Source organism: Amphibalanus amphitrite, unplaced genomic scaffold, assembly GCF_019059575.1.
Source record: "Amphibalanus amphitrite isolate SeventyFive unplaced genomic scaffold, NRLGWU_Aamphi_draft 000980F_arrow, whole genome shotgun sequence".
Classification (NCBI taxonomy): domain Eukaryota; kingdom Metazoa; phylum Arthropoda; class Thecostraca; order Balanomorpha; family Balanidae; genus Amphibalanus; species Amphibalanus amphitrite.
In genome coordinates, this window is record NW_024882474.1 from 219,631 (window position 1) to 237,936 (window position 18,306).

At 50.9% G+C, this 18,306-nt stretch overlaps 1 protein-coding gene across 1 annotated transcript; it reads left to right on the plus strand.

Annotated features, from left to right (window-relative positions):
- Positions 1-229: 229 nt before the first annotated feature.
- Positions 230-17,340, plus strand: LOC122368837. Its single transcript, XM_043343105.1, has 7 exons — positions 230-467; positions 5,328-5,622; positions 10,457-10,519; positions 11,498-11,635; positions 13,811-13,958; positions 15,063-15,176; positions 16,519-17,340. Exons 2-7 carry the CDS (start codon positions 5,362-5,364, stop codon positions 16,542-16,544), a joined length of 750 nt encoding a protein of 249 aa, XP_043199040.1. The 5' UTR covers positions 230-467; positions 5,328-5,361; the 3' UTR covers positions 16,545-17,340.
- The last annotated feature ends 966 nt before the right edge of the window (positions 17,341-18,306 follow it).

The following is an 18,306-nucleotide window of genomic DNA, read 5'->3' on the forward strand; positions in this document are numbered from 1 at the left end:
TCATCAGTGACGTCAGGCGTCGGGGCTCTGCCATCAACAGTTGACTAAAACGAGTCTCAGGTGTACCCGATGGGCTCAAACGTCTTGTTTATACTTCTGTTTACACCTCACGTTGCGGTCATCTAGGTACCATACATCTTACTCTGACCGGGGGCTAAGTTCGAGAGGAACCAGGAAGTCGGCGGCCAGCGGCACGACACCATCCTTTCCCTCTCGATGGGCCACGTGCAGAGTAGTCGCAGCGCGCGCGACGTACGCTACAGTGTGGACTTTCTCTGGGAGTGTTCGTTAAAAACGGTGCGCGCCGGCCGAGCCCGCTGCTGTTTAGTGCCGGCGCGGCTGGGGGACAGGTGCACAGTGACGACTGTCGGGCAGCGACGAGCGAGCAGCGACGGCAGCGACGCGACGGAACGCGGGACAGGCAGAGGGTAGGAGGGAGACAGAGGAGCAGCGAACTTTGAGCACAGGTGAGTAAAATTGCAAGCACGTTTTTTTAGCAATAGTGGCTCGAATAAGTCTCGTGTGTGTGGAGGGGGGGGGGGGGCAATGTGTGTGAGGAGGTGGAGGGGGTATGGGAGCTCTGTGGAGACCTGGACAATTGGATTATCATTATGCATGTGCAGTTCGCGCCCTGCTGGGATAGAATCGCCTTTGCGCCTTTGTCCATACCTAATATTCGCCTCGCCGGGCGGTTATTTTTAAATATACACGTCCCGGCGCTGAAGGATGATTCCTATATTCCTCTCGCCTTTTCGCTCTTAATTAGGCTAGAACTTCGGGAAAAAAACAAAGTTGTGCACTGTGCAGAGTTTCTAGTCATAGAGAATAATACCCAAGTTTTAGGTCGCAGGCCAACTGGTGAACGTCAGAGAATAGACTCAGGATAATGACAATAAGAATAACAATAATGATAGTAAGAATAATAATAATAAATAATATTAATGATAATAACAATATTGATAATATTAATAATAACAATAATCATAAGAATGATAAAAATGATTATAATGATAATGATAATAATGATAATAATAATAATTGCATAGCTACAATTTTAGCACAGTTGCGCTTGCCACGTCCAGCCGTGTCTAGTGATTACGGAGCGAGCGAAGCGAGCGGAGTCTTATACGTAAAATAACGGAACATGAGTATGAGCGGCCGGCCGGTCGTGGTCACGCTTTTGCGACGCTTATATCTCAGCAACAACTTGACCGATTTTCATGCGGTAATTTTTGTAGGGTAGCTTCATTCCTTCTACCAAGTATGGGACTATTCCCGATGCATGTGGGTGACCCCTTATGCACGTGTTACATGCAAAACGAAGAGGTGTCAGGTTTGCAACAATTGCAATGTCTCGTTAACTAGTTGGCATGTAGGAAGGCACTTGGCACCCACTAGGCAACGCATATCCATGTGCCACAGTTAGGGTGCTGCTGCACGTGCGCACGTGCAGGGGTCGATTGCAGATCTCGAGAACGGTTGAAGCGATTGAGCTTGACATTTGGTACATGGTTAGGGACCGGTTAGTAGGGTGCCGTGCAAAAGTCAGTTGGGATCAATTTTGCACGTGCGCACGTGCAGGGTGCCGCTTCCATATCTCGAGAACGGCTGGGCCGATTGCGCTCAAATTTGGCACATCGCTAGAGCCGGTTCGTAGGGTGCACTGTGCACAAGTTAGTTGGAGGTACTCCTCGCAATTTCGCACATGCAAGACCCACCCTCTCGCTCGCTCCGTTAGTCGCCCCAAAAGGCGTTTTACTGGTATCTGTTTATCATGTAGTCCTTATTTTCTCCAATGGACTTGTGGCGAGGTCACGTGACTGATCTGGCTTGAAAAAATCTGAGGTTACAAGTTGTATGGAATTGGATGCCTCTGTTCTCCTTCCTGTCTTTCTATTGGACATTTTTTTGACACTGAGAGCGTTGCAAGTTTGCCACATCTTTACATCATGCAAAGGTTCACGTATATCGACATGGGTTAGTGCTCTGACCGGACATGAAAATGCGGTTAGTGCCAAAATATCCGGTTTTATGAGAAAACCAGTCATTATGCTGAAATTAGACTTGTATGTACTACAACCAGGCCTCTATCTGCGACGCGTTTCCAGCTATCGTAAAAAATATTCCAAGTAGAAGATAGCTACAACCCCTCATCCTCTCAGCCGATATCATTCTTGTCACACCGCATTATTCAATTATACATCCCCTCCACGTGGAGGAAAGACAGGGAAACTTTTTTTTTGAAGTGAACTGGATAAAATCAGAGGTCGGCGAATGGAACATCAGGCGGTAGCGGGCTGTCGAGGCTGCCTGCCCTTGACGCAGAGGCATTGTTTAGACAGAGATTGTTTAGTTCGTGAACCTATTGCCATGAACCTATTGCCGGCCTTTGTAGACATAAGCTGAACAGACTCACTTGCCATCCTCACTGTGGTGGGTCGAACTGCATGGCTCGTTTCAAGCGAGTGCTCTGTTTCTGGCAACTGGTTGAACTTTAGTCATCAGGGAAGACAGAAGCTGCTGAGGTGCAATATTTTGCCAGTATAGTCGGTCGCCACGTGACAATTTAGTGCCACTTATGTTTGAACAGCTTCATAGGTAGTTCATCACTCCTGATAAAAAACATCAAACCCGAACTTAACCCCATGGAATCTTCCTTGCTTGTCCAATATTCGTGTCCTTAACCCTCGCCGGCACAGGCCATTTTGCGTCCTTCGACGGCACAAGGGGGAGGGGGGGGGGGCTTGGTACGACCACCCCTCGCGTTCGACACCTGATCGAGCTAGAGCTTCGCGGAAAAAAACGGACGTGTTGCCTGTCACAAGAGGAAGCCGATGATACCCAACTTTAAGGTCCTAGATCATCAGTTGACCTTCCAGGTCAGGTCAATCGCCCAAAAGTCGGGAAAATCGGGACATGTTAGAACGTCCTAAAGTGTGGCTGATATGGGTTTTTCGGGGAGCTGGTCACGAATATCATGCTGGTTTTGAGCACAGATGATGTCTTTATGCATTTAGGCCAGGTCGGGTCAGGTCAGGTGAGGTCAACCAGTAGGGGTCCTGCCGGGTATTCGTAGTACGTGTCAACCGCCTTTGACAGCTTCGTAACATGTTGCAAGGCACCAACACTACTTCGTAAATGTTCAAATGGTTGCTAAATTCGAATTCAGTTCCAAAAACTAGCCTAGAAACATGTAAGACTCGAAAAAGTGAACCGAGGTCATCACAGGTCAATGACCTGACCTGACCTTCAGGTGACCTTGACATCCATCCTAATGCAAGGGAGCAACATCAAATCACATGTTTGAACGCTTCAAACCACGAAAAGACTGCAAACGCGCGGCTAATGCGAGCCGACATGCGCCGAATCGTGATTCTGGCCAAACATGGTCTCAGAAAATATTTCTGGTCACAGGGCAAGGGTCATTTGAGTCAGGGTCATAAAATTTTCAGGGTATGTGTAAAATTAATCAACATGAGAGAACTCAACGTTTCGTCGCGATCGGCCGCTTTTTACGCGAGTTATTTGCGAACATTCTTAGGGCGGGGTTGCATCAACCCCCTGTGCCGGCGAGGGTTAAGACTCCTTACGATGGAGCACTACCCATGCACTACCATTCTAGATCTACTCGTAACTTTAATTGAAGTCACCACCTTACTGTTGCTCCCACGGTTAATTAAATTCCATGCGTGAGGTGATTACATACAGAAGTAAAATCATCACCAAGGAGTATCGCTTCTTCCAGGTTTCTCGATTACAAAATTGACCCATCTCAATGTCCCACGTACGTCGCAAATTAATTCATAAACTGCAAGCATCGCTACAGTAAAGCCATATAAAAAGTAACTGTAAAAAATAACTGCAACTTGTAGAAAAGAACAAACTCAAGCGTCGCTCACCATGGACTCAGAACCAATGCTTTCAAAATACTTGCAATAAATGCTTTCAATACAATCTTTTACTTGCTTTGCGAATAAACATACTCGTAAATACCTACATACTTGCTTCCTCATGGAACGCCACGATTGAACCAGATAGCTATGTATATGTCGGTCGGTAGGTAGGTACTAGGTATGTGTGGCAGGTAGCACACAGGCCCAGAAAGTGCACTGGGAGCTTAGCAGCCTCTTTCACCCAACAGACACATGAGTTTGCGCATACAAGTAGCTTCTGGCCCTGTGAGTTTATGAATTACGTCCACTCCTTCCCCGTCTCCTGACTCGGGGGAGCTCGGCTGCCCCGTCGCGTCGCCGCCGGCTGAGCGACCTTTCACCCCGCCTCAGCACAGCAGCACCGTCGGCCACTTTCCACGGACACGCGCAGCCAGGGCGCGCTCGGCAAAAACGTGCTCGCTTTTGGCTTCTTTTGCACGGTTGGTCAGGTCTTTCACCGTCCATTAGCCCATGGCGCCCAGGTTCGACAGGTGAAGTATCTCCGGCGGAGATAGGGAGGCACTATTGTGAAATACGGCGCCAGATGTTTGGACGTTGGAAAACCAGCGGCGAGATAGGTGATCAGTTGCATAACACGGCTTTGGGAGGTATTCATCTGAAGGAGATGTAGATAGTCATCGGCAATTACCTGAATCGTGAGCAGCTTCCTGTACTTTCACAAAACCACTAGATAGTGCACTTCATGAGTGGGCTTCCTGCCAAATCTCTCACAATCATTTCGCTCTGCCCTGATCCCGTCATGAATTCGGATAGCCCAATTGAACAGCTACATTGCAAACAACAGTGCACATCTCATGCAAAGGAGTAAAAGGAGCAGCGGTGTAGAACGGGTATACATTGCGTGGTGCAATGTTTTCGCTTCCTGAACGTGACATCAACAAGAGGGTAACCGGATGCTGGATGCTCTGCTGCGCGCGTGAGCGATGGTAGGTGCATTTTAGCTGTGAAACTTATACAGCCATATCGCAAGCAATAAGGGAAAGGCAAATAAATAACCATTAATGCGAACCAGAAACTCAGAAGTTCTGCAACATGACACCTACCTACCTGAATATTAACAGGGTTAAGTAAATTGCTGCTTTCCCTCTAGGTATGTAGCTTTATGGTAGAAATAGCACGGGCGTACTCGATGTATAGGGAGCATGCTTATATAGACATAGCCACATCTTAAAAATTAGTGCACACCAATCCGACTATATCGTACATACGATATAAATGGATATAACAATCGAGAACAGGTCGTACCACTCTGCCACACTGGCAGCTGGCCTGTTACCGACGTCCTCTATTCGTCCCCGCCGCTGGTAATGCGCCGTCGCTGCAGTACACCGGCCTGTTGGACATCACCTCACGCCCCTCCCCTCTCCCTTCCAGAGGTGGCCGCGCTGCGCCGGGCCGTCCGTCCGCCATGAGTCGCGCCGCGCTGTGTCTTCTGGTGCCGCTGCTGGTGCTACTGCTGACCGGTCAGCCGGCGGCCGGCGCCGGCAGCTCGCCCGCTGACGACCTGCTGCTGACGCTGCTGAGGGCGCGCGGCCGCCAGGGGCGCGCCCAGCGGCTCGGCCAGCCGGGCCAGCAGCTGCTAGGGGACGGCGAGCGCCGGCTGCTGGACGCGCTGGTCGCCGAGCACACCGAGGGCGAGCAGCGGGCCTACGGCTCCGTCACCAGCAAGGTAGGTGCCCAATCTCAGTCCGTAACTAGCTCAGATCCGGTGAACACCAACCCAAGCTCAGCCCATACCTAACTGAGATCCGGGAGAATTGGGATCGAAATTGAATTCGCATAGCACAAAAACTATGGCCGAGGAATAAGTAGGCTGACATAACAGCACAGTAGTCGTTAACCCTCGCCGGACCTATTGGTTTTCTACATACGCCCCGGCCGAGGGGGGGGGGGGCGGGTACGACCCCCCCCTCGCCGTTTCGCCCCTGGTGGAGCTAGCGCGTCGCGGAAAAAACGAGCGTGTGCGCCGTTACGAGACGCAGAGATTGGTACCCGATTTTAAGGTCCTAGGTCAACCGGTGACCTCTGAGGTCAGGTCAAGTGCCAAAAGGTACGGCTCAGTTTTTGGTGAATAACTTCGCGGAAAATGGCCGCAGAGCCGCGATTTTGGCAGCATCGTGTTCGCCTCGCTCAGGCGCGTCGAATGATATACTTTTTGTTCGGGTCAGGTCAACTTGAGGTGTTGACCTCAGGTCAAGGTCAGGTCAGCACCCTAAGGTCACGAAGTTGGTCGAAAGGGGTCATGTCGCATATCATTCGATTCGGCAGGTCTTCCTGAGTCCATTGGTGGCTTTCCCGGCTCGCTAGCTCAATTTGATCAAGAGTTATTGACGAAAAACTAATATGACCTTGATGACGTCATAAATGACGTCACGAAAGGTCAACATTGCAAAAGTGACGCATCTAACCTTGCAAGGAGTGCATCAAATCACGATTCTGTGTGTTTGAGATAGTTGGAGATCGTTCCCGGCGCCAGAATAGCAGTTTTGATTTTTCCCCATTGACTTATAATGGTGAGGTCACGAAAATGACCTGACCTCATATGACCTTTAGGAAAAATCCGAGATATACAAGTTGTGAGACTCATAATGGATACTAGATCCTGCAAATTTCATTTCCCTGTGACATCTCCTCTGGCAGTGAGGGCGTTGCGAAGTTGCGACATCTGAAGACCGTGCAGAGGTTCACTTGTGACGTCATAGGTCAGTGACCTGACCTGACCCAAAAATGCGGTTGGTGTCAAAAGATGCGGCTTGGATCAAAGGTCAGGTATGCCAAGTTTCAGCTCTCTACCGCCGGCGTGTTCGGAGCTATCGCGAAAAAAACCCTATGGGGGGGGCGGCACCCGCCCCCCCCCCCTCGGCCGGCGAGGGTTAAAACTATGTTGACATCCAAAAGAGGAACCATACGACCAAAGCTAGCACACCGCAATGATTTTTGTTGTTGCCGCCCAGCAGCCAAATAGCATACAAAATGGCACCAAACGGTTCGAAGGCCGAGTCTAATTTTCCCAGTAGCGATTTGTTCTGCTGGCCTAACTTGGTTCTAAAACCGTGCGCTGGATAGCCCGCAAATGCATTTGCACTATCATCCCGGATTATGAGGTATCTGTGTGCAATGATCGACGAAGTTTCAGTTATATAAAATGTTTGGTCAGATAGAAATCCGATGGAATGTTGCAGACTGCAATTTACATTCTGTTTAATGTGGGACTCACACCGGATAAGTATTGAACCAATCAGTAAAAAGTGGTAATATTCTCTCGCATGTTTACACCAAATAACCCTTTATACTTTCTGCGTGTTAATGTTTCGCATCTTGGTCGGAACGCCTATAGATTGCACATTTGTCGGGCTCATTTACGCTTTCAGACATTATACACGCTTTCTGGTTCGGGTGACTGACGGCGTGAGCCCCCGGCTGCATGCAGCCAGGCGGTAAGATGACGATCATTTCCGTGGTTGCACACATCATCTTTCACCGCAGCGACTCGACTCTAAAAATACGTGACGACACGCTGCCGTGCCCGTCACTTAATCACAGCCCTGTGCATGATATGTGGGTGGGCGTGAGAAGGAACGATATGACATCGCGGCGGCGGGCGCGTGGTGAAGGGACGCCTATTCACTTGGTAGAAGGGCTGGGGCGACCGCAGAGGTCGAGGTCACGAAATTGGGCGGCGTCGCTGATTTACTCCGAGCTCACCTCGTCTCAACTCCTCCGATACTTTGATGAGGTACTCACAATAAGGACAGCGATCGCTGACCGAATTGGCAGTGGCAGGGGCGGGGCTGACCGACCATGACGGCCAAATAATGTGGCTATGTATCCCCACCAGAGCACAGTGCACGGAGGCGGTGCTCGCTGCCAGTCTGAGCACGTGCAGTGTGCAGGAGCTCCACCATGACGTCAGGCTGACGATTATCAGCTTGCAGTTTGCACACTTAGCATGTTAAACCGGGTTAAGTGTTTAATTACGGAGCGAGCGAAGCGAGCGGAGTCTCATACTGAATTAAGGGAAAATTCTGAGTATGAGCGGCCGGCCGGCCGGCCGGCCGTGGGGACGCTCTTCAAAAGCTAATATCTTAGGAACGGGACATCCGATTGACAAGCGGTCTTCTTTACTGAATGTCACTTGGACGTAAAAGTTCTGTGGTGTGATGGCCACCATGCGTTCTTGCCAAACACCGCACGTGGCGCGTGGTAAAGTTGGACATTTTTTAAGAACCCCCAAAATTGCAACCTCAATAACGGCACAACGGTTGGGCCGATTGAATTGAAACTCGGTACACAGTTAGGTCTCCATCAGATAATTCATCTGCATGTGTTAAGGTTGGGGTGCTACAGCACGTGCGCACGTGCAGGGGGCGCTCCCAGATCTCGAGAACGGCTGGGCCGATTGCGCTCAAATTTGGTACACGGTTGGGGACCAGTTAGTAGGGTGCCGTGCAAAAGTCAGTTTGGACCCCGCTTGCACGTGCGCACGTGCAGTGTGCCGCTTCCAGATCTCGAGAACGGCTAGGCCGATTGCGCTGAAATTTGGCACATCGCTAAAGACCGGTTAGTAGGGTGCAGTGCACAAGTTAGTTGGAGGTACCCCCTCGCAATTTCGCACGTGCAAGGCCCATCCTCTCGCTCGCTCCGTTGGTCGCCCAAAAGGCGTTTTACTGGTGAATAATCTTACAGCCACCCAACGGTCAATCAATATGACGTGAACTATAAATACAATGATGCTTGCTTACATTCGCACCTGCCACCACCTGTAATAATCCATTGCTGCTGCAGTTTTTGTTTCCATTCATAAATTTATGAAATTTCAATCAACAAACCCTATAAAGCTTGCCGTTGTCGGTCATGCATCAAATCGCAATGTCGGCCTTTCTCCATTTAACACGCGCAGTGGAAGGGTTGCGAGTACTACGCCCAGTGGAAGGGGGGGGGGGGCGGATGTCGCCCCCCCTAAGATCTCAGCTCCCACTGGAGCTAGAAAGACGAAATTTGGAGGGTAGGTAGGGGCCATGGGGAACTCTGTTATGTGTGAATTTCATGACCCTAGGTCAATATCTTCAAGGTGAAATGAGGTTAAATGTGGTCAAATCTGCCATATTAGCGACTTTTTTGCGTTTACACGCCGATAACTCAAAAAGTTATCGGCCGATTTTCTTTAATCTTTCACTATGCAAAAGAACAAACATTTGTGAGTATATATGATGAATTTCTAGATAATCAAACCATAAATATGGCAGTTAGAAGCCTGCTAAGGGTAAGATGTCGCCGGCTGAAGCGGGATCGGCCGACGCGGGAAACGCGGCAATCACAATTTTGTGTTTACACACTCATAACTCAAGTTGTTACCGGCCGATTTTCAAAATTCTTTGACCATATGATTGCCTGTACATTTCTCAGTCTTCTCACCGAATTTGATGCGAATCTAATATAATCAGCGGTAAGGAGCGCGATGTAAAGACGGAACCGTCCCGCCCCGGCACAGTCTACAATTCAGGCGGCGCGTAACGGCTAGCGCCGGCCGCCGCGCCGCCGCGCCGCCGCGGCGGCAGGATGTTTGACTTTACACCGCTATTACTAGAAAAGTTGTGAACCGATTTTCTTACTTCTTGCACGAGAAGATCCGAAATTCAATTCTGGACAGGTAGCCGAAATTTCACATTGATATTATGCTTGCGGCGCGAGTTATTGGCGAAAAACAGGAGGGGTGGGCGAAATCCGCCCCCCTTCCACTGCGCGTGTTAAAGGGACCCTCCCACCTTAATTAACATTAGTTTTGAGTTGAGATAGCCAAATTGGTGGCCATGGCCTGCAAATACCGGTTTGGGCACTCACAACATCGAGAAATGCTTCAATTCGAAGATATGGAATTTCAAACTTGCAGTTTTCGGATTCTAAGGGGCTAATGCATTGGTATGCCCCCTTAGAATTTGTGACGTCAGCGGAGATCTAACGATTTTTAAATCTTAGACTAAAACCATCGTTAACACGTGGTGGTATACGCTGCTTTGCGCGCAATGTCTGCCGCACTTTAAGGCTGCCAAATTATTGCTTCCAAATAAAGTCGCTAGTAACAGGGAGATCCCAAAAAGTAAACAAAAGTAAAAGCCTAATATCTTGAAAACTAGTGAATATTTTTCGGTGAAATTTAGTAGATATTCGTTTTCGCTCTTTCTGAACCAAGGGACATCACTTTCATGCCAATTCATTAACTTTTTTGAAGGTGGGAGGGTCCCTTTAAAGGGTGCAGCTCACCGAAAACGCTCCACTTGCACTTTTCCTCTTCTTCGTTGAAACGTCTCTCAGCTCTCTATCTCCTCTCTCTCTCCGTGAGCTCAATCACGGCCGTGATAAAATGGCTACTAACGGCTTGTTTCCTATCTGAGAACAGTTCGGTCGTGATTAGAAGCATACCTTGTTCACGGTAGCCGTCACGACCGGCTGACACGACTAACGCCACCACTGACCGCCGCTGTTCCGGTGTGCTACTGTTACAGATCCCGTTCCGGCAGTGGATTTACGAGTCAGGCCAGTTCCTGCCGACGTGCGCGCCACAGCAGGTCGGTACCCATACCGGCGGCACGCGGCACGCGCCGCGCCGCGCCGCACCACGCCGCTAAGGTGACGTAACAACGCGCGCACAATGCACCCGTGACCAGCGGTGCGCCGCGCTTTCCCTTTCCGCAACAAAACGTTTTTGTGCACGTCATGGTGTCACTGGGCCATAATGAAAGTGCTTACCGTAAAGAGGCGGCCTGGCTGCGTGGCGGATTGGCCGCGAGTGTGCTGACGACTGCACCGCGGAGGGAGCTAATAAGAACCGGAAGAGCGCGATTGAGCTCGACGTTTGATTCACGTCACGTTTGTGACGGGGTTATGGCGGAAGCTGAGCCGAGCGGCGTCTCACAATCGCTATAAATAGGCTGAGTGTAACTATTTCAGAAGCTGTTGCAGCGTGCCCATTGCCCGTGCCTGCAGGTTCCCAGTAAGCCCGGCAGCAACTGCCAGTTTAGGGCCATTGTGGCGCAGTCATGGCTCGTTACTGTCGAGCGTGCCCAGGGCGAGTGTGACTAACCACATGATGCGCGTTGTGGAACACTCCATCACCAGCCAGTTACCGGTGTCGTAACCTGATGAACACACGGTGCGGAAGTCAATCACACTTAGCTTTATTGTGCCTATCCCGGTGGACAAAATCACGGCTACCAGATCCGCGCGGTGGTTTGTTAGCCGGTTTGGTAAACAGTCTGCAACTTACGCCTCAGATTCATTGTCGTATATAAGTCTCCTATTTCGATGTTTTCTGCCTCTCGTGCGGTGTGCAGCGGGCCTGGGACCAGCATCAGTGTTTATGTTTGTGTTTGTGCCTAGGTTTGCAACACGGTGTACCCGCGTCGGCAGCAGACCATCCCACAGTGTCTGTGTTTGTGTTTGTGCCCCAGGTTTGCAACACGGTGTACCCGCGTCGGCAGCAGACCATCTCACAGTGTTTGTGTTTGTGTTTGTGCCTCAGGTTTGTGTTTATGTTTGTGCCCCAGGTTTGCAGTACGGCGTACCCGCGGCTCCAGAGGACCAACCCTCAGTGCGTCTGCCCTCGCGACTCGCCCCGCTGCAGCCCACTGCTGTCTGCAGACGACGGGCATACCGTGCCGCTGGTCACCGACCAGTCGCTGGGGGTAAGGAACCACACACCAGAAACCACAGAGGAGCGCACTGCGCCACCGGTCACCGACCAGTCGCTGGGGGTAAGGAACCACACACCAGAAACCACAGAGGAGCACACTGTGCCACCGGTCACCGACCAGTCGCTGGGGGTAAGGAACCACGCACCAGAAACCACAGAGGAGCACACTGCGCCACCGGTCACCGACCAGTCGCTGGGGGTAAGGAACCACGCACCAGAAACCACAGAGGAGCACACTGCGCCACCGGTCACCGACCAGTCGCTGGGGGTAAGGAACCACACACCAGAAACCACAGAGGAGCACACTGTGCCACCGGTCACCGACCAGTCGCTGGGGGTAAGGAACCACACGACGGAAACCACAGAGTAACACACGGTGCCGTCGTGTGGGTTACCTGCACTGTAGCGAGTAATAACCACAGACGGCCTCAGCCGACAGCTGGGATAGGGAACCACAAACGATCACTTCTCGCGCGCGTCTCTTGTTACCGTCGCCGCTCACTCGCTCTGGGTTAGGGGCCTGCTGACCACCTTCACACCTCGCTATCTGCCGGTCACGGTGTCACCGTCGACCCCGACCCCCGTCGACCACCTGTCAGGGTGACACCATCGTCTGTTTACGGGGGAAACGGTGCCGACGACTGGGTCCGCGGCTCTCCGCTGGCTCCGCTGTGGACCCGCTGACCCAGCAGTTCGAGGGTCAGCGGGCGCTGATCGTTGGGGTAGGAGCTGCCAGCGCGTCCTCACTGGCCATCTGATATAGCCGAGAAATACGTTGAACTACTGACAGCTGAAGTGTTGGCGTGGGAGACATCTGAGACATTGGAGATCAGCTAACCAAATTATCGTTCATCTTACTGCCATATATGTAAGCAAGGGTGATTTTGCATTTCAGCAAATTCTATTCGTAGCATGTTGGGTAGCGCAATGTTATTTCTTTTCGTATTCATCCCGGTCCAAGTAGGAGTCGCCTTCACACAAGTTACGACCCACTCGGTAATGTTCGGATGGTTCACATTATCGCAACCATCAACAGCTTACCTACGCTATTCTTACCAAAACTTTTCCGCATTATTGCGCGGAGCCTGAGCACACTTATTATTGCATGTCATCCACGATCTTTAAAACATTTACACATTTATATAATGCACCTTTATAAACTATCAAAGAATTGCAAGCAAAACAAGTATCAAATTGTTCCTACTTCCATTGTTGAAGTCCTATCGAGGCTGAAGTGCGCCAGTCTGAATTCCATATTTTCAGACGATACAATTCCGATAACGAAAGGTGTCCATTAGCCAGGAATAACGAAGCCTGCAGGGTCGCTGTAACGTTATAAATCGGGTCGTTATAAGTCGCAAGTTGAGCTCCCGTGTCTCTCGACTCTACCACCCGGACCTGCGCCAGGCGCAGAGCCGCGGAGAGAGGGAGGGGAACGGAGAGAGGGGACGGAGAGAGGGAGCGATACGGAGAGAGGGGACGGAGAGAGGCAGAGGGATGGGGTGGGTGGTTATGGGTCAGTGGGCTGCGGCTGAGCGCAGCGCCCGACACGGTCGCCCGCAGATGGTATCACAGCGGCCGCCGCAGCCACCGGCCACAGTGACTGCTGTCCAGCTGATCAGCTGAGACCCGGTCACCCGAGTGCACGCCACTCCCACACATGGGATGGTGTCAGCACCTTGATCCAGCTGTATACACGTATACTCTGTATTTACATACCTGGGTACAGTGCAGGCAGCATGGGATCCCGGGAGTTCGTTATCAGTCGCTAATTTATCATCCTTTTCTGGAGCCCTTTTTCATGCGTGCATAGCACGTATATATGCTCTCCGACTGGCTTTGTATTAGACTCGGCGATCTACATCAACACTTGGAGGCAAACAGCGAACAGCGTGTCCTTTCGACATCAACTGGCATGATCAATTGCTAAGCCCTGGATGAAGATATACGCGCGCGTAGGTTGGCAAACGTCACAGCCGATACCACTCGTATTGATAGACAAGCAAGCCTTGTACTTTGAAACCGACGCAATCCAACACTTACGGACTCACCACACATTCAAATGACCGTCGATATCATTACTTTAGCATGAGTCAAAGCTGCCACGACTGAATGTGAATGACGGCTTTTCGATATTGACAATTTACCATTCTCAATGTGTTTTCAGGCCCTCACTTCTGTGAAGACTTGCGAATCGAACGACGAGATTCGAGAGTGTTCTGGGGACGACTGGGCACTGCTGGCGGTGCAGAACACCCGCTCGGGAAAGTCAAACTTCCTGGTCATCTGCCGGTGTCCGGCTGACGGTTCTCTGGGTCAGTATAGTTAAATACTGCTGTATGTATACTGTGACTGCTCTCTGGGTCAGTGCATACTGCTGTGCTGTCTGTATATGACGGCTCTCTGGGTCAGTATATAACGTCTCTCTCTGGGTCTCTGGGTCAGTATCTTCTGCTACATAGCATTTTGTGCACCAACAGCTATCCTGTGTATAGTGGCCCAGCCGACGTGAAGCCGGGATGATATACCGCCATTTTGGCCTCTCTGTCCATATACTGGCATTCACGTTATGTCGCATTTTGCATAAAATCAGGTTTAGGGTATAGCCTCAATCACAACACATCTCTCCTGTTCCTGCCCCGGGCTGTGCTTTTAGCTGGTCGACCATCAGCCAACTAGCTCGGAAGCATTTTTCGAGGAACGTCATGCTATATATCTGTACTACATATCTGCCACCGATTCAGCTCCATAACCCAAGCAGAATGCAATCTAGCTACCTCCCAAACATATTACGGAGGATGTTCTTTGGCTGCCTGTCAGCTTGTCTGTGGAACGCGACAGCCGATCTTCTCGTGTTGGCTTACGTGTACCCGGAAAATGTGCACTTATCGAATGGTCTGCGCCAGAGCGCTATATGCTGGAAGCATTCACCGCGCTACCTGTGCGTCATTCGTTGGGCATATGGCCGCTGTCGCGTCACGTGGCATGGAGGTATGATACTCCATTAGTGATGGCCCGTGAGCAGGGTGTAGTCCTGTAACGGAGCCGTCAGAAGATCCAAATGGAACGATGTCGTGCTCTGTTGTGTGGATGCTGCTCTGAATGTTGTGTGTTGACGCTACGCTTCACACGGACTGGTGCCTTGTGGTATGTCAGAGCAGACGCATGCTTAGTATCGGCTTATCGGCTTAGTGAATATGCGGAGGGTATTATTAGGCCTTCCTGATGAATTGAGAGGTCCTTTCTAGCCGTTCTTTTATTTTGAGGCGAGCTAAGTGAAAACAAAAATGCTAAAGACAATGAAACTGTAATAGCACGATGTCGCTAGGCATTTGACCAACAATAACTACGCGGGCTGTGTCTCTCTCGACCTTGCCTGTGTCTCCCGAATACACATATCTCTCTCCCTGTATTGTCAGACGGCCCTCTGCAACACCAGATGCCCGCATATGCGCACGTGCCAACGGTCCGCGTCTACGGAATGCTGTGCAGACGAACCAAGCACCAATACCACCACTACCGCTACCGTAGAGGTGGGTGATGTCAACCAGTACCACCGCTACTGCGACCGTAGGGGTGGGTGATGTCAACGAGTACCATCACTACTGCGACCATAGAGGTGGGTAATGTCACCTCTAACCAGTAACGCTAGCGCAGAGGTAGGTCACGTCACTATTACCATCAATACCGCCACCGTAGAGGTGGGTAAGTAAGTACCACGACTACTGCTATCACAGAGGCCATTAGGCCATTGTTGACGACCCCTTCCATAAAACCCCGCTCTTAACCCTGTCATTAATTTTCCCTATATCCGAAGGTTATCTCACCCGCTCTAACGCTGAAACATCGCTTGATGATATTCACAGACTGTTGCCCTTTCTTGTCCCCCAGCACTATCAAAGATCTTCGCTATCATGCCGTTTGATCATCAATTGCCAACATTTGTCGTTATCACTCTCTGGTTATCAGTCCACCTATTCACGTTACAGTTACAGGGGCTGTACGTTGCCTCAATGCCACCCACATACACACCCAGCCGGTCTCACGCCTCCCGCTTGCAGCAGCCATCTCTCCCACACCGATAATACCCACTCCTCCGAAAAACCCACCCCGTCCCGCCCCGTCCCGTCCCGTCCCCGTCCGGACTTCCTGGCCGGACCGCCGAGGGCGGGTTTTTCCGCCGGACCACCAGCCAAGTGCGGGTGTCTGCTCACCCAGCCCTGGTGACCCGCCCTGGGCCGGGCCAGGGCCGGGCAGGACAGGGTGCCTGTGACCCCATCCGGAACTAATGGCGGGTTCGGCCGGCCGGCCGCGACCGTGACTTTCCCTCTCCGTGCCGGGAGCCCGGCTGCCGGCGCCGACCGGCCGGGTGACGGGAGCGTGTCAGAACGGTGATGTAACCAACCCGAGCACTCGGCCCCCGTGGCCGTAGGCAAGGGCGGGATACACAGGCCTAGAAAGGGACTGGTGTGACCCGAGGCGCTTCGATCGTGTGCTGAATGTGACTATTGGTAACATTAGAATGCATAATGCAATCCGGTGTATCAACTGACCTCATTAATGGCCGTTTACAGTTAATCAGATTGACGCTCGCCAATAAACTCTCCACTGTCCCACTCTGTGATATATTTAGTCACGTGACATGTTAACGAGCGATCAGGCAAACCCGTCGACATCCGTATGTGTTCAGAAAGCATGTGACACCCACCCGAGTCTAACAACGCCACCGGGTTCATCTCACCCGCTCCGCTGAGTCCGGAGAGCGAGAGTCTCAGAGGTCGGGTCGGCCGAGCCACTCTCGTCCGCGCGCCCGTAATCAGGTGACTAGTGTCGTCACGCCGTGACCTCAGCGTGACGCGTGACGCTCGGTTACAGGCGCGGCGCCGGGCGGCGAGGAGTGAGGGAGCGTTGACGTCAGGTGGGACCGGCGGCGGCCATCGCTCGACTGCCCGGGGGTGACAGCGCTGAGGTCAACTATTCAGCACCTGGGAGAGAGCCGCTGACCGGTGCGAGCTCACTGCTGCCCTCAGTAACGTGTGGGTGATTGTGATTTGTGGAGTGTCACCATGTCGCCGCTCGTTAGCTGATCATGTCGTGATGTCACCTCGGCTTTATGACCTCTCCTGTTTGCCCGTTAGTGGCTGCTCGTGACGTGATATCGTGTGAACGATCGGAGCACACGCACGCATGCACACATAAGGGGTCGTATCTGTGTCAAAGGAGATACCAGTGGGCTTTCCATTGCAGCCGAGGGCACATTTCAGTGTCGTGAGCCTGGAACAGAGGCAGCGAATGGCAGGTGAAGTTCAGGATGACAAGTATCTCTGGGGACCCTCGGTCGGTCTCGTCCGAAGTTACCGCGAACGTAGTCAGGAAGATGTTGTTGTTTATCTTGTTTCGTTGATGTTAAGATCCTAGTTGTTATGTTGTATAAACGAATTAAGGTACAAGTTAACCCCACAAGTAAGAAAGAAAGTTATATTGTTTGGTGGTATATTGATTGTTGAAGGCAGTAGATAAAGCTGTTGTTGCTGGCTGCTATTGCACGAAGCGGTACACCTTTATTTTAGTCGTGTCTCGTCTTTTGAATTTTGTTGATATGTCGCACAACATATTACATAAAGGTATCGTATACCCCACTGTTTGGTCAATATGTTATTTGTCTTACCATAATAAAAGTGTGTTGTTTATTGTAGATTTGAGTGCTCTCAACCCGCGCTCTCACGCCTCTATCACGCTCTCAAGGTGTTTGAACACCCCCCTGCGGTTTTTCGCAGATATCTCAAAAACAGCAGCGCGGAGCGCCGCCGTGTTTGGTACGCCTGTTCGTGCATCTTTTCCGCACATGTTCTGAAAATTTCAGACCCAGGTCGCCTTAGGTCAGGTCACCAGGTCACGCCAAGTGACCTCACCTCCGAAAAAATAAGAATGCTCGTCATAGCTACACCGAGTGATTGATTGCCTTTAAACTTTCAGCGATTGATAAGAACAACATTATCTATAAAATGTACACCTCGGAATTTTGATATCGGTGACCTAAGGTCAGGTCAATTTTGCGGCCACTCCATTATAAGTCAATGGGAGAAAATTGAAAAGCGTCTGTTTTGCACGAACGCTATTCTAGACACTCTTAAACATCGAGATGTAGATAAAATTGACACACTGAACCGGAAAATTGCAACTGTCACCCCTCATTATGTCCCCGAGGTCATATCAGGTCACGAACAGAATCTAACAGTTTTTCGCTAATTACTTCTGATAGAGGCGTGCTAGAGCGCTAAAAACGCCTTAGATATGTTCGGCTCGACGTTGCGGATCGACTGATATGCAACATGACCTTTTCCGGTTAGGTCATGACCTTGACCTGAGGTCAAATTTTCGAGTTGACCTTTCAAGGTCAAATTATAGTTCATTCGACGCGTCTCGACGAGAGGAACACGATGCTGGCAAAGGTAATTTCATGGCTCTTTTGAGGCAAAAGTTATTGCCGAAAAACGTTTTTCGTAAAAACGGCTATTTTTGGAGTTTTTGCCCTCTGGAGGCTAAACCGTTGACCTGAGGTCAAATCTAAGAACATTACTCAGAAAGGTCTCAAGGTCTGTAAAAGGGCTATCGAATGCGTCTTTCTGCGGCGCTGTAGCTCTATCGGTTCCCGAGATAGCC